At 37.0% G+C, this 15,163-nt stretch overlaps 1 protein-coding gene across 1 annotated transcript in view; it reads right to left on the reverse strand.

Annotated features, from left to right (window-relative positions):
* The window catches only part of THSD7A (thrombospondin type 1 domain containing 7A), a 465,539-nt gene extending 453,457 nt beyond the window's left edge, over positions 1-12,082 (reverse strand). Inside the window, exon 1 of the mRNA XM_003252566.3 lies at positions 11,554-12,082. Within this exon, the coding sequence (XP_003252614.2) occupies positions 11,554-11,731 (178 nt within the window). The 5' untranslated portion in view covers positions 11,732-12,082. The remainder of the gene's footprint in view (positions 1-11,553) is intronic.
* Between the last annotated feature and the right edge of the window lie 3,081 nt (positions 12,083-15,163).

Raw genomic sequence — 15,163 nt, forward strand, 5'->3', positions numbered from 1 at the left:
CTGGTGAGGGGTGGGGGTAGGATTTTTCAGAATCTTCTTGAGGTCCCTCTGTTTAGCTCCTCGCCAGCCATCTTCCCAGCGCCTCTCTCCCCTGGGCAAGGAATTCCTTAAAGAGTGGACCCTACTTGGTTGTGGGCTGTAAATTATCCTTCTCTTCTCTGTTCTCTGTCCCACTCTTGTCGTCTTCAATCTCCCCTTCCTCCCCACTGAACTCGTCATGGGCCCACTTGGGGCTGGTGCTTGATTTCCAGAACACGAACCGGCCCTGACCCAGAGGTCATCATGCAAGTAATACTTCTTGCTTTTGGTTGTGTACTCTGGGTCCCACTCCTCTTCCTGGTTTCTTTTTTGAAAATCGTTGTTACTGTTGTTGTTGTTCCCAGAGTAGTTGCCTCTGTCCTGGCCTCTTCCTCTGGCTTGAAATGGAAAGGTTCCTCGAGCTCTGCCACCTCGTCTTTCACTTGGACCCACAAAGACTTTGGTCCCCATTCTCGATGTCTCAAAGCCCGTGGTGCTCTCTTCTCTTTTCTCTGTCTCTTCAGTGTACTCTTCTGCTTTGTAGGAGTGAGATGACCGGGAGGGAGAGGAGGAGGATCTGGACCTGCCTCTCGCTCTCCGGTGCTTCTTCTGCTTCTTTGATACTTTATAAGTTCTCCGTTTTCTCAGCTGACCTTTCCCTCGAGTGGCTGGAGTCTCGGGAATTCACTGATTCTCTAGATTTACCTCGTTGAAGATCTCTCTCCTTATGTTTTTTATGACGTTCAATATCAAGGTGGAGATCAACAGGATCATCTTTGTATTTTCCCTCAGCCTTGTAGCCAGGTTTTCTGGGACTTTTCATTTCATCACGAGCCAAACCATGTTTTATGAAAGTACTGCGGGAAATGTCTATTCTCCTGTATATCTCTGGGCTTTTCTTGTTTTTGGCTGCCTCTTGCTCAGTTCCTGTCTTTAGGTATTTAGTAAAGTGTTTATGTAATGTCATTCCTGAGGACCCAAAGTGATGCTCTTTAACATGGTGAACAATGGTCACTATATGTTGGGCTAACAGTTCTGAGGGGCTACGATGAGACTGAGCTGACTGTATGTGCTGGAAAATGGAACAAAACTCCTACTGGAAACCAACAGTTTTGTTCTTAATTTCATTTCATTTGGAGCTAAGAGGACTAATTTGATGATGTTTTATCTCTTCTCCCTTGTCCTGATTTTAAAAGCCCTTCTTTTTTTTTTTCTTTTCTTTTTTTAGGCATATGTAGTAACATTAGAAACATTTAATTGGAGAAACTTGGATTCTTAAAAGAGAAAACAGAACATGTAAATAAACTTTGAAGTGTTCACCTCAAAAGAAAAAATAATAATTTTAAAAGAATGCAGATAATTTGTTTTCTCTTTTCTCTTTGTGCTGTTTCTCTCTCTTAAAATACCTCACTTTCTCCCCAACTTTCATCAGTCTTGCATAGCTTTTCCTGAATTTACTAATGTGACTCCTTCTGTATGGACCATCTCTCTCTGACGTCCTCTGTGACTTGGAACCTCCTACAAAATTACCCTACTGCATGTGTCATTTGAAAATTATTGTTCATATAAGGGAACACATTTGTGCTTTTTCTCCATCTGCCCTTATTTCATTTCTTTTCCTGTAGCATAACTTTGATATAATAATATGGACATAATAGAAACAATACCCCAAAGGTTATGATTTCACATACTAAACTGTAAAATAACAACTAACTCAATAGCTTTTCTGGAGGATGCAATGGCATCTTTTTGGCTAGGTCCAATTATGCATCAGAAACAATAGATAGGTTACTTTTTGGTATCATTGCTCCAAGTATTACCTAGTTTCCCTCACCCTTTCCCAATATGCTATTTTTTGTACAAATTTGTAGGGTACTTGTGCAATTTTGTTACATGCATAGGTTGCATAGTGATCAAGTCAGGACTTTTAGGATATCCAACATCCAAATAACGCACATTGCACCCATTAGGTAATTTCTCATCATCCATCCTCCTCTCACCTCCTAACCTTCCCAAATCTCCTTTGTCTATCATTCCACTCTCTACATCTATGTGTACAAATTTTTTACCACCACTTATGAATCACAACATGTGATATTTGACTTTCTGTGCCTAGCTGGTTTCACTTAAGTTAAAGACCTCTGGTTCCATCCACATTGCTGCCAAACACATAATTTTATTCCTTTTATGGCTGAATAGTATTATATTGTGTACATATACACCACACATTTTCATTGCCCATTCTTCTGTTGATGGACACTTAGGTTGATTCCGCATCTTTGCTACTGTGAATAGTACTATGATTAACATGAGTATAGGTGTCTTTTGATATATTGATGTTTTTTTCCTTTGGGTAGACACCCAGCAGTTGGATTTATGGATTGAATGACAGTTCTATTTTTAGCTCTTTGAGAAATTTCCATAGTGTTTTCCATAGAGGTTGTAATAATTTACATTCCCACCAGTCATGTAGTGGATATTGAGCACTTTTCCATATACCTGTTAATCATTTGTATGTCTTCTTTTAAAAATACCTATTCATGTCCACTGCCCACTTTTTAGTGGGATTTTTAAAAACTGAGTTATTCAAGTTCTTCCAGTGTATTCTCATAAACAGTATATTCTAATATCTAGTATACTCTAGATATTAGTCTCCTGATGGATGAATAGTTAGCAAATATTTTCTCCCATTCTGCAGGTTGTCTGTTCACTCTGTTGATTATTTCTTTTGGTGTGCAGGTTTTTAGTTTAATCAAGTTTCATTTGTCTACTTTAGTGAATTTGAGGTCTCAGTCATAAATTGATTGCCTAGACCAATGTCCAGAAGAGTTTTCCATAGGTTTTCTTCTAGTATTCTTATAGTCAGGGGTCTTATGCTTAAGATTTTAATCCCTCTTGGGTAGATTTTTATATGTAATGAGAGATAGGGGGCTAGTTTCATTCTTCTGCATATGGAAATTCAATTTTCCCAGCACCATTTATTGAAAGGAGAGTTCTTTCTCCAATGTATGTTCCTGTTGGCTTTGTCAAAGATCAGTTGGCTTAAAATATGTGACCTTATTTCTGGGTAATCCATTCTATTCCATTGATCTATGCATCTATTTTTATATTAGTACTATGCTGTTTTGGTTACTATAGCCTCATAATATAATTTGAAATTGGGTAATGTGATCTCTCCGGGTTTGTTCTTTTTGCTTAGGATTGCTTTGGCTATTTGGGTTCTTTTTTATGGCTCCATATGAATTTTAGGATTCTTTTTTCTAATTCTGTGAAACATGGCATTGGTATTTTGATAGAGAATGCATTGAATCTGTAGATTTCTTTGGACAGAATGGTCATTGTAACAATATTAATTCTTCTCATTCATGAGCATGGGATGTTTTTCCATTTGTTTGTGTCATTGACAATTTCTTTCATCAGTGTTCTGTAGTTTTCCTTGAAGAGATTATACATGTCTTTAGTTAAATTCATTTATAAGTATTTCATTTTTGCAGCTATTGTAAATTGGATTATTTTCTTGATTTCTTTCTCAGCTAGATCATTATTGGTATATATGAATGCTTTTAATTGTTTTATCATTTCCCATTAATTTAAACTTTTTTACTGTTTGGGTACATAGGAACTACATGCATGGGAACCACCTGAGTATTTGATTTTTTGATCTAAGTAACCAACAAATTCTGAGAACTGTGTGATGTACAACAAGAAAGACAGACAAGATATAAACAGCAGTGTTTTTTAAAAATAATTTAAATGATCACCTATGAAGTAAAAATGAAACAATGCATAAAACAGAAACAATTCTACTGTGACAACATTTAATGCTGTCATCACTTGAATGCATTTTAAACTATCAGTGTAAAGTTCTGATGAAAAAAATTAGAAAAGATATCTACCTTATGACTCACTGACACCTCTACTTCACAGTCTACACTGTCTCTTGTATTAGGAAAGATATATTTTCTCAAGTGCCACGTGCTCAGTGCCTCCTTCATTAAGGGCCAGTCTAATGTGCCTTTATATTAATTCTAAGGGATCCTGTCCTATACATTCACTACACTGAGGGACTTCCAATACCCTCTTCACGAAGAAACCCCACTATCCAGTATTCTCATTCTAACTCAATCAGAAACTTGTATTCCTCCTAAAAGGACCCAAACCACAATCATACTTCACCAATAACCTACTCAGAATCTCTTCCCCCTACCATCAGGCCAGTCCTCTATACAGTAATATGGCAGAAGTAGTAATGGACAGAAGAAAATCTAGATTACGTGCCATCCTATTGTACTCTTAATCTCAGCTATGATTGAGGTCTGCCATCATTTTACAAACCAGATAGTTGTGTATAATTTTCAGAAGGAATGACCTAAGTTACCCCAGTTTCACTGAACCAGTTAAAGCCTCATACAATTCCCTGAGGATTTGACTTTTTGATCCAACCAACCAATATACTTTTAATGAATTCTGAGCACTGATGGTGCTATATAAATTACAAAAGAAAAAAGACAAGACACAATCTGCAGTGGTTTTTCAAATGTATTTAAATGATCACTTACCAAGTAAAAACAAAGCAATGTATAAAATACAAGCAACTATCCTGTGACAGCCTTTAATTTAGAAGTGATAGGTGACAATGTTAATTTCAAGAATGTAAAATATCAAATTTTTGAGAAATCCCCTGAGACACAATAATAAAATGAAGTATAATAAGCTCTATTTACATAATTAACCCTAAATTTGGTGCTCAAAACATTTTTATAGTCTTTGGTAAGTGCTGTCTATACATAAGTGCCAAACTAATAAAAAATATAAGTCTAAAATAAAATAATTTCCTTCTATACTTGCTTTTTTTGTCTTTCATGCTGCCCTTTAGTTGGAGAAAACAAATAAGTATGTTAGACCAGTAAAATTTCTGCAAGTTATGTCATTTTTTGGGGAATAACTGGTAAAGAATGGTAAGAGAACTAACAGTTTTTGAATGTCTGCAGCATTTAGGTCATAGTAGTACATACTTTCTATTTATTACCTGTTGAAAAACTTCATAAATGCCTTCTTACTTCAGAACTTGTGTCATTGTTCTAAGGTGAAAAACAGAGCCAGAGAATTGATCTAACTTAGCCAGTCAGGTAGAGGTAAGATGTAAAGAGTGGTTTGCCTGATCTCAAAGTCTGTGTTCTTTCCATTCTATAATGGTGTCTCCCTTATAACTTGGAGTATCTACTAGTCTGGTTAACTGTATCAATTTGTATTTTCTAGTGCATTTACTGGAAAAGAAAATATGCTTAAGAGAAGGCTAATGCACATTATTGGGCTTGCTCCAGGTCATAAACTTAAATAGCTATTGTACCATCTGACAGAATAATAACAATAATAAAAACTATCATTTACTGAAATTTTAATATGTGTCAGGCACTCTCCTAGTACATTACATGCATTGCCACATTTAAACCTCAGAAAACCCCTATAGAATGCATCCCATTAATCCATATTGGAGATGAAAGAAAAAGATTCAGAGAGATAAAAGAACTTTGTAGGTAACATGAACAGAATATTTTCCATCCATGTTGCCCCAGATTGATTAATGTTGACATTCATGCTCTGTCTACCCTATTCCATCCTTCTCATTCATGAAATGAGAAAACGATGTGACATTCTGAATAAAAGTAAATTGTAAGAAAAATTGAGTTTAAAACACTTGTGTTGGGATAATGCCACCTCACATTATGACTACCTGGAATGCTATCCCTCTCTCCTTTGTTACTTAAAGATTGGTAGAATTAAAATAGATATATTTCCATATACATTGGAGAAGATTTTATATGCAGAGTAATAAGTACTATTAGCATAAGTACACAAAAGTAAAAAAAGATAACATCGTTTTTATTAAAGTTGAAGAACAAAGGCATAATTTTAATGCAATTACTGTGTAAAGGACACAGTGACTGTCAGTAATAGTAATGTCCTGCATTAGATGAATCCAGTTCAAAAGTGTTTAATGTGAGTATTCTCCTTGAGAGAAAACACATACCTGTAAAAACCCTATCACCTCAATTCTAAATAATGGCTATTATGTACTTGTTTCTTGGATTTCAGTGTAATTTCATCATTATAAAAATAAATTCAATTACTTCATTAAGATATTTTTGAAAATATATCTATGACAGAAGTTGACAAAAGTTTATGTATTCAGCATTTTTTGTCTGATTAATGCTAAGTCAGTCGCATTTTGCTCAATTCATTGACACTCTTAATTTAGAATTGCCAAGTGAATATAACTAACCATAATTATTATAGAAACAATCTCATATGCTAGAATAATAAAAAGTGCAAATGTCCCTGTAATCCCAGAACTTTGGGAGGCCAAGGTGGGCGGATCACCTGAGGTCAGGAGTTCGAGAACAGCCTGGCCAACATGGTGAAACCCAGTCTGTACTAAAAATACAAAAATTATCCGGGTGTGGTGGCAGGCGCCTGTAATCCTAGCTACTCGGGAGGCTGATGCAGGAGAATGGCTTGAATCCAGGAGGCAATGATTGCAGTGAGCCAAGATCATGCCACTGCACTCCAGCCTGGGCAAAAGAGTGAGCCTCTGTCTCAAAAAAAAAAAAAAAAAAAAAAGCAAATGTCATTAACACTTATTAGTAACAGTAGTTATTCATCTTTTAGTAATATAAATGCTATGCCTCTTGTGTGTATGAAATATGTTTCCCAATTATTCACACAAAGATAAGTTACCTTTGAAATGACTGTGATACAAAAGTGCTGAAAATTTTAACTTTTATATTTTATTTATTTAATTAATTTTTAGAGACAGGATCTTGCTCTGTCGCCCAGGCTGGAGTACAATGGTGTAATCACGGTTGACTGTAAACTTGAACTCCTAGGTTCAAGCAATTCTCCCACCTTGGCCTCTAAAAAGCTGTGGGATTACAGGTATGAGCCACCATGCCCAACAGACTTTTATATTTTAATAAATAATTTTTAATATCTGAAATTCTGGGCTTTTCCTCCTTATAAAACAACAACATTGTAGTAGAGAGACTTACATACCACTTAGTTATTCAACATTATTGATACTGTATCTTTTCTACCATCTTGTTTTTTATTCAATCAAGTTTATATCTTTACCTCTATACCTAAAATGTCGTTTCCCAAAACACTGTGAATTATCTTACCAAGTCCTCATACTTGATATTTTCTAAAATATTTTAGGATCCCTTTCCTAGCCTTTCTAAATTTTTTAAATACTTTTTGTCACAACCTCCTTTATAAAATACTTTCTTCATCTAGTGTATATTGTCATTTGCCTTGTACCTTTTCTGACCATACTTTCTTAGCCTGTTTCTCTAGATCTTCTCCCACTGTGGCCCTTTATATCGCAATATTCTCTGTGAAATATCCTGGCTCTTCTTTTCAGTATTTTCTTTGCTTTAATGATCCCTCCCACTCCCATGGCTTGAAATATACATTTATTGAGTTCCATGCTTACACCTTCAGCCTAACTCCTTCTCCTAAACTGAATCACCCATTCACTAATTTTCCCATGAGATATATTAGTCTAAATATGTCATTGCTACCTCAAGCTCAGTATATCTGAATTAAATTGACATTCTTCTTCACAACACTAAGAAATCTGTTCTTCCTTTTTTCATACCCTATACCTCCATTACTGGCTACAGGCATGATGAAAACCTTGATGGCATCTTCCTACTTTCCCTGGAAGGCACTGTATCTCCTGCACCCTAAATCTAAGCTAACATTGCCTCAGTGTGACCTCAAGCCCTCTTCTGCTCACTCTTTGCTATAACTTCTATTTCGGAGTTCTGTTCCCCTTTGTCTCTCAGTCAACGACTCACATCACTGGCCTTCCAGCTTCTAAACTCATCTCTCTTCATTCTAGACAAACAAAATATCACTCTTCTGCTCAAAGTTTACAGTGGCTACCACCTACTTATAAGTTAAAGTCCAATATCTTACCATTGTTTGAAAGTTTATTGATAATCTGGTCCTAACTCACTGGATTGGCATGAAATCTTTTCATTGCTATCCATCATCCTGGGCTTGAGGTGCTGTGTACTACTGAGACTTTCAAGATCTAGGAAAGCAGCCGTGCCTTTTTGTTTTTATTTTTTTTCTTCTCTCTGCTTAGAATGTGCTTCTACTCCTTCCTCAGTCAAAATCCAACTCATCCTTCAAGACTCAGATCATATATTAAATTATCTTTGAGACCCTTCACACCTCCTTTATCAGCCAAGTAACCTCTCTGTTCTTATAACGTTCTGTTCATGTGTATGGTATGCCATGTTGTAATTGTGTACTTATAGTGTTGTTTAATTGTGAGTTTCTCCTAAAGCCTGTAATCAGCTGAATAAGAATTTTTTTAAAAAAGGTAATTGTGAGTTTCTCGATGGCAGGGATGGCAGTATCCCATTCAGCTTTTACCACAGTGGTTACATATTTTAGGTCTTCAATAACTCTTTGTTGTGAGTTGACTTAATAAAGCATATATAGAGAGAGATAGATAGATATTTAACATTACATATAATGTATAAGTATTATATGTGTATATATTATATGTACACACACGTGTACAGTTGGCTCTTGAACAACATGATTGAATTGGGCGGTTCAACTTACATGCAGATTTTCTTCCAACTCTGCCACTCCTCAAACAACAAAACCAACCCCTTATCTATCCTCCTCTTCCTCCTCAGCCTATTCAATGTGAAGACAATGAAGATAAAGACCTTTATGATGATCCAGTTCCATTTAATGAATAGTAAATATATTGTCTCTTCCTCATGGTTTTCCAAATGTCATTTCCTTGTCTCTAGCTTACTTTATTGTAAGAATATAGTATATAATACATATAACATATAAAATATGTATTAATTGACTGTTCATATTATCTGTAAGGCTTCTGATCAATAGTTGGCTATTAGTAGTTAAGTTTTGGAGAAGTCAAAAGTTATACATAAATTTTCCACTGTGCATGTAGGTCAGGACCCCTAATCTGTGCATTGTTCAAGGGTCAACTTTATATACCCTTATTTGTTGTATATATGTATTTATGTGTGTATTTATAATATATGTATCTGACATATGCATTCATATATATGAAGCACTTTAGGGATTAAAAAGGCCCTTAGATATCATTTTATCTATTTAATGAATATTACAAAATAGGAAGCCAAGAACCAAAGTGATTAATGACTTTACCAAAGTTCTACAGCATGTTAGTAACATACACAGTTTGAGTTCCTGTCCCAGATCTTCATCTAGTGTAACAACTTTCACTACATCATTTTAATTCAATAATCTCACCATTAATATGATTCTCTATAATCCTCTGTACCAAGACCAAGCTTACCCTATTGGAATAGATATTCTGGAGTATCTCACCTCTTTTCTCTTCCCTTCTTGCCTCTTTATTTTCATCAAGTGATACACATATAGTGATTCTGTAACTTCTAAATTTTCATTTATGGTATATCTTTTTTCTTTAAATATTCTCTAGTTCTTTTGAGAACTACTTTCAACTCCTTTACAGATACATTAAAGTCTCCTTTCCCTTTGGTAAAAAAAAAAATAATAAAGAAGTCATTATTTTGCTTTCCAATTGAATGAACTATTTTTTTTTTAACCAAACCAAGGATCACCATTCAAGAAATATCTTTAACATCCTCATCATACTAGCTTATATTTGCATACAGCTTTGAAGTTTACCAATCACTTTCTCATAACTCATGTGATTTTCACACACTGCAGATAGGCAGAAGAAGGTGTCATCACATTTACATGCAGTTAAGAAAACTAAGGGTCAAAAGTTAAGTGAACTGCCAAAAATTCCTATAGCTAGCAAGAGCTAGGACTGGCACTGGAATCAAGGTCTCCATATCATTGTTTCTGAGAGCTTCCCACTATTTTAAGCTGTTTATTGGCTTGTGTTCCTACCATGACATTTATGATGACATATATTGACACCTCAGATGCTGTACAGTGAATGTTGGCTGGGCTCTTTTCCATCTGAATTATTGCTTGGCTCTTGTTACTTTGCTAGTATAAATTTCAACTAGGCAATTACTATTTTATCCTACACTGACTTACCTAAGAAGCTCTCCCCAGGCATCCATATGATACCATTTAATGATAAATTATAATTTGATTAATGTTTGTCATTATGAATGTGCTTTTAACAAGTAAAACCCTAGCTTAAGCTAAATTAGAGATCATCAAATCTTTGTTTCAAATTGAAATAAATTAATTTTATTTCATTTGAATTCATTACTCAACTGATCTACAAACTTAAGGTGTTAGCAAGAATAATTTTGCTTTTTAAAATCTGTATGTGTTTCATGTAATATTCTAAGACAAATTGTGTACTTTGACTTTAAATAAATTTCTGTTTAATCTCCTCACTAAATTTCTAGATAGCTGCAACTTCTTTAAAAATTCCAGATACCGATAGTGATGCAATTGTAGAGTAGATTGAGCTGTCTCTTCAGCAGTGGTGCAGAGATGGGCTGAAGCAGGAAAAGACACCCACTCCCTGAAACTTGTTTGCAACCCCATGACGAATACATACTTTCCCTTTCAACTACAACATTCTCTTAATGTTTGGCGTGACCAAGTTATTCTTAAATTACCCCCTAGCTCTAAGCAACAGGAATAATCTTTTCCCATTTTACTCCTGTGAACATGTGAAGTTTCAGGTCCGCTAAGGAATTTTCAACGTTTTTTTTAATGCAGAGAGAAAGAGAGCCCGCAGAAAAGGGGTTGGTAATGCTTCACTCTGTATTGTTTTCCTGCCTGTCAGGGCCCCCGCCAGAACCTCCAAGAACTTTGCCAGGGGGTACTGATGGGCAGTTAGTAGCTGCTTTTGTTGGGTGGTTGAAAAACAAAGCAAAATAATTCTCAAGGAAGGAAGAGAAAGTTTGAACCCAGACATACTAAAAGTTGTACACTTTAAAAATCCTCCGATTCGCTAGTTAATAATTGAGTTTTCAGTCTTTCCTGAAGGCTCGCTGGAGCCCCATTTGCCTTTAATTGTTGGAACCGCCCTCACTTGGCTTGTTTCTGAGGTGTCCCACATATCACAAAGCTAAAGTTAACAAATTCAACTCTATATCCACAAATGTCATGACAGTGGGCATATTGCTTGCCTAAAGAATAAAGACTTAGACTAAACTCTTTGCTTGTTCTTTGCTAGAAATCTGTTTGAGAAACTCCTAGTAGAATGAAAATCCAGGGGTTAAAAATAATGCACTTCATTATGGAAGTGCGCGTTGCCCTCATTACAGAGCTGCGAGAGAAATATTCCAGCTACTCACTGTTGCCTCTTAGTTGTTATGCTTTTCTTTCCTCATTGCATCGGACATGACCTATTTGCTTCCTAAGAAATCATACTTTTTACCTTAGGATCCCAGCATAACCGAGCCATCCAAAAGCACCGGGGTCCCTAGAGAAGCCCATCAGCTCCTTAATGTGGCCCCAGATGTGAAGATGGGGAAAGGGTAACTCCGTCCCACTTACCAGTCTTCCACAGATAGAGGGTGGGCGCCTCCGCCTCGCCCTGCGCCGCAGCCCTGCCGGCGCCCGGGCGCAGCAGCAGCAGCAGGAGCAGCGGCAGCGGCAGCAGCTGCAGGACGCCCCGGCGCGGCCCCGCAGCGCCCCGGTTCCCGGACGCCCAGCGCCTGGCTTGCAGCCCCATGCCGCCCGCAGCCACTCCAGGGTCCAGAGCCGTAGCACGCTCGGCAGGGAATTTTTCTCCGCTCTTGGAACGTCTTTTCAAAGAGTACAGAAAGCAAAGCTCTTTCCTGCTATTGTTCGCTTCAGATGAGAAGGAGGGAGAGCGCGTCTAACACCAGGGAACAATAGCGTCCGCGGTGGTGGCCGTGGCCGCTGCAGCCGCCGCCGCCGCCGCCTCTGGCGGGGATGCTGCTGCCGCTGCCATTCCTCGCAGAATGGCAGGTCCCGGCGGCTCCGGAGGCAACTGTCCTCAGGGGGCCCCAGCTGACTGAGCAGGTCTGCTAGGTCTGGGAGGCAGCGCAGCCCCCGCCAGCTGGAGGGGGAGGAGGGGGGCGTGAGCCCAAAGGAGCAGAGCGGGCTGGAGGCAGAGGGAGGCGAGAGCGCGAGGGCGAGAAAGGGGGCGAGCAAAGGGGAGAGGGGCCAGCCAGGCGACACCCAGCTCCGACATACCCGCCTAAAGAACTCCTGTGCACATGGTGCGATGATATATGTTTGGAAGGATGCACCGATAAAAAGAATCATCACCCGGCAGATTTCAGAATGACAAATAACAGGCATTGATATTCACTGTCATCCAAGGAGTCAAATGCTAGATCTAGTGGCATGCTATTCTTAGTACGTATTTACACAAAGCATCAGTGTTTATTATCTATTTTTAAGCCATGGCTTATGAATTACTTTGTGTGGGGAGCAGTATTTGAGATCAGGTGTGAAAACACGAGAGCAGATGTGTTTACTTGTCAAAATGCACTTAAACGCTTCTTTAAATGTTGTTTTTAACTTAGTCTATTATCAATAAAAATATGAGCAATATTGATGTTCTGTGACAAATTAAACTGTCTTTTAATAGCCTTTAAAACTGAATTAGTATTAATGAGTATTTCCAATGCTACCTCATTACATAAATACAATTGTACAAAAAAAAACCCTTAAAATTAAAATTATATTTCAGGTATATAGAGTTCTGTCCCTTCATCTACTTCTTTCTCTCAAAAATATGCTACTTCTAAGTATTCAGATAGTTGTGAGTCAAATTGAAGGCCAAACTGAGTCAGTAATGCTGTCTGGATATCTTGGAATTAGTAAATTCTTCATTTAAAATTTTCCTGACACCAATTTTTCTTAACTCTTACCGTAGCAAAATGCCTGTCACAATCTAAATAAGGAACCACATGTGTTTGCATCTTTTGTCCTTTGTGTTTTCACTTTCTTCTACCAGTATTAACAGAAGAATGTGTGTGAAGTCAGATAATGCTTTCCCCTTTCTCCTTCTCCCTTTAGCTAATAATAATATCTTTTATTATTAATTCATTTCACAGTAAAGCTAAAATAGTAGTCATTTAACCATTAAAAATTCAGCAAATGGAAAGCCAAAGAAAACTATTATCCCATCAGCAATTTTCAGCCAAATAAAATAAAATTTTAAAAGCAGGAAAACTACTTTTTATGAATTTACTCCAACATAGCTACCCAAGAGTTTAAAATGAGGAAGCTACTCTTTCTGAAAGAGGAAGCCTTCCATAAGGCTCCCTTGGGACCCTTGTCATTTTGCAAAGCCTTCCAGACACAGCCCTTCTGCATGCATTAGATTAAAAGCGGGTTTGATCAAATAATTCCCAGGTCCTGCCTGTTTAAGTATTCTGACATCAGAGGAAATTAGCTACGTTGAAGGTTGCAAATTTGGTCTTTGTTTACTTTCCACTCTGTTAGGCCTCTAAGAAGGAATTAAAAGCTCAGAGAGCCCTAGCTCTGTGAGTCTGTGATTAGGAGAGATAAGCTAGTGTGGCTTACTATTTCTTCACTGGTGAAAAACAGGCAACAATCAAAAGATTATAGGTTGATAAGGAATAAAAAGGAAGCCTGATCTTAACTAATGTATGGTTCCCTGAAGGATCGCTTCTTTCAACAGTTACACCACAGAAGGAAATGGGACCTGCTATTGCTTCCTGGGTTCTGTCGTTTCAGGAAAATTTCCATGTCCACTCCACAAGGAATCATTTTCCCATCCTTTCTGCTTATATTTCTCAGCTACTGTTAGTGCCCTAAACCTTGAAATCCTCTAACTCTGGCACAGGAAGGATTTCAAACTGGACATACTCTGCTAACAGCAGCCATTCTACGCATTCGTGGGAAGCGCCAATCAATTCACCAAGTGGGAATTCATTATGTAACAGAGGACAGAGAATCTGAGGAATTAAGTTAATGTGCAAGGTAATTACCTAGCCCTTCAAAAAGCCATCTGACACTATTCTTAACAGCTTATTGTCAAAAGAAATTTTAAGATTCTGATCTTTATATTTACCCATGGTGGTATAATAATAACTCAACTTGTCAAGAGTGTAAACATCATAGCTACAAATTCAAGCATTATATGGGGTCAATTTCTAGGTTCCAATTTGCTGCCATTTACAATACACAATTATGGTGATATGTTCCGCAGTAGAGTTTCAAAATAGCCAACAATTGGTTTCCTTCTTTCAATTTTAACGTACACAAGGCCTAGGAGTCACACACACACATGCACATACACAAACACACACAATCATCAGCAAAGATATCTCTGAACAAGGTTGGAGAATCCAAGTCATATAAACATTTGTCTCCACACCTGCCACACATTTGTTCATAACAATGTCATTATTGCACTTGAGGACAAAAATGTATGGGTCTCTGAGGAGACAAAAGTGATGTATATATTCTGATACATGTTCCTTTGTGAAAGGTATAGTGTCTAGGTAGATAAATCCTATCAATAAAACTGATAGATGGCAAGAGATAGCAAGACATAGCAATATTTGTTTCCTAGAATATGACATAAACAATAATACACAAATGTTTAATGACATGATGTCAAAATTTAGTCATGAGAAGTCTCAAGGATGCAGATTAAATTGACCATCTGTACAGCCTGCCATGAAGTAAATTGTTCATCATTTTTCATGGAGAACTGTTCAAATATTAATGAGCCAGTGCAATAAAAGTTCTCCAAACCAATGAATGACAAATGCAAAGCATATTTTTTTAATATTTAGAAATGAAAAAATTCTAAACTTATCACCTCTCATGTGATAGGTGTCTTTATTCTGCCACTATTAATTTTACTATCATTTCTAAACTCCAGAGGTAAGGATGTGAACATACCTATACACATCTGTTTTCTCTTTTATTAGAACATAAACATATAAATATATATTACAACCCATGAGACTCATGACAATGACTTTTAGTCATTAGTATCAGTATTTTAAAACAATTATGAAATTTTCAGTTCCTTGATGGAAAGGGAAACAACTTTTAACTTCATCAGTTTTATAATTATAAAAAAGTGAAGAAATATAGTTATTTATTGATAGTATTACATATGGAAGTATCTAAAGATGTCCATTTTGAAATA

This window comes from Nomascus leucogenys, chromosome 11, assembly GCF_006542625.1.
Source record: "Nomascus leucogenys isolate Asia chromosome 11, Asia_NLE_v1, whole genome shotgun sequence".
In the NCBI taxonomy this organism is placed as follows: domain Eukaryota; kingdom Metazoa; phylum Chordata; class Mammalia; order Primates; family Hylobatidae; genus Nomascus; species Nomascus leucogenys.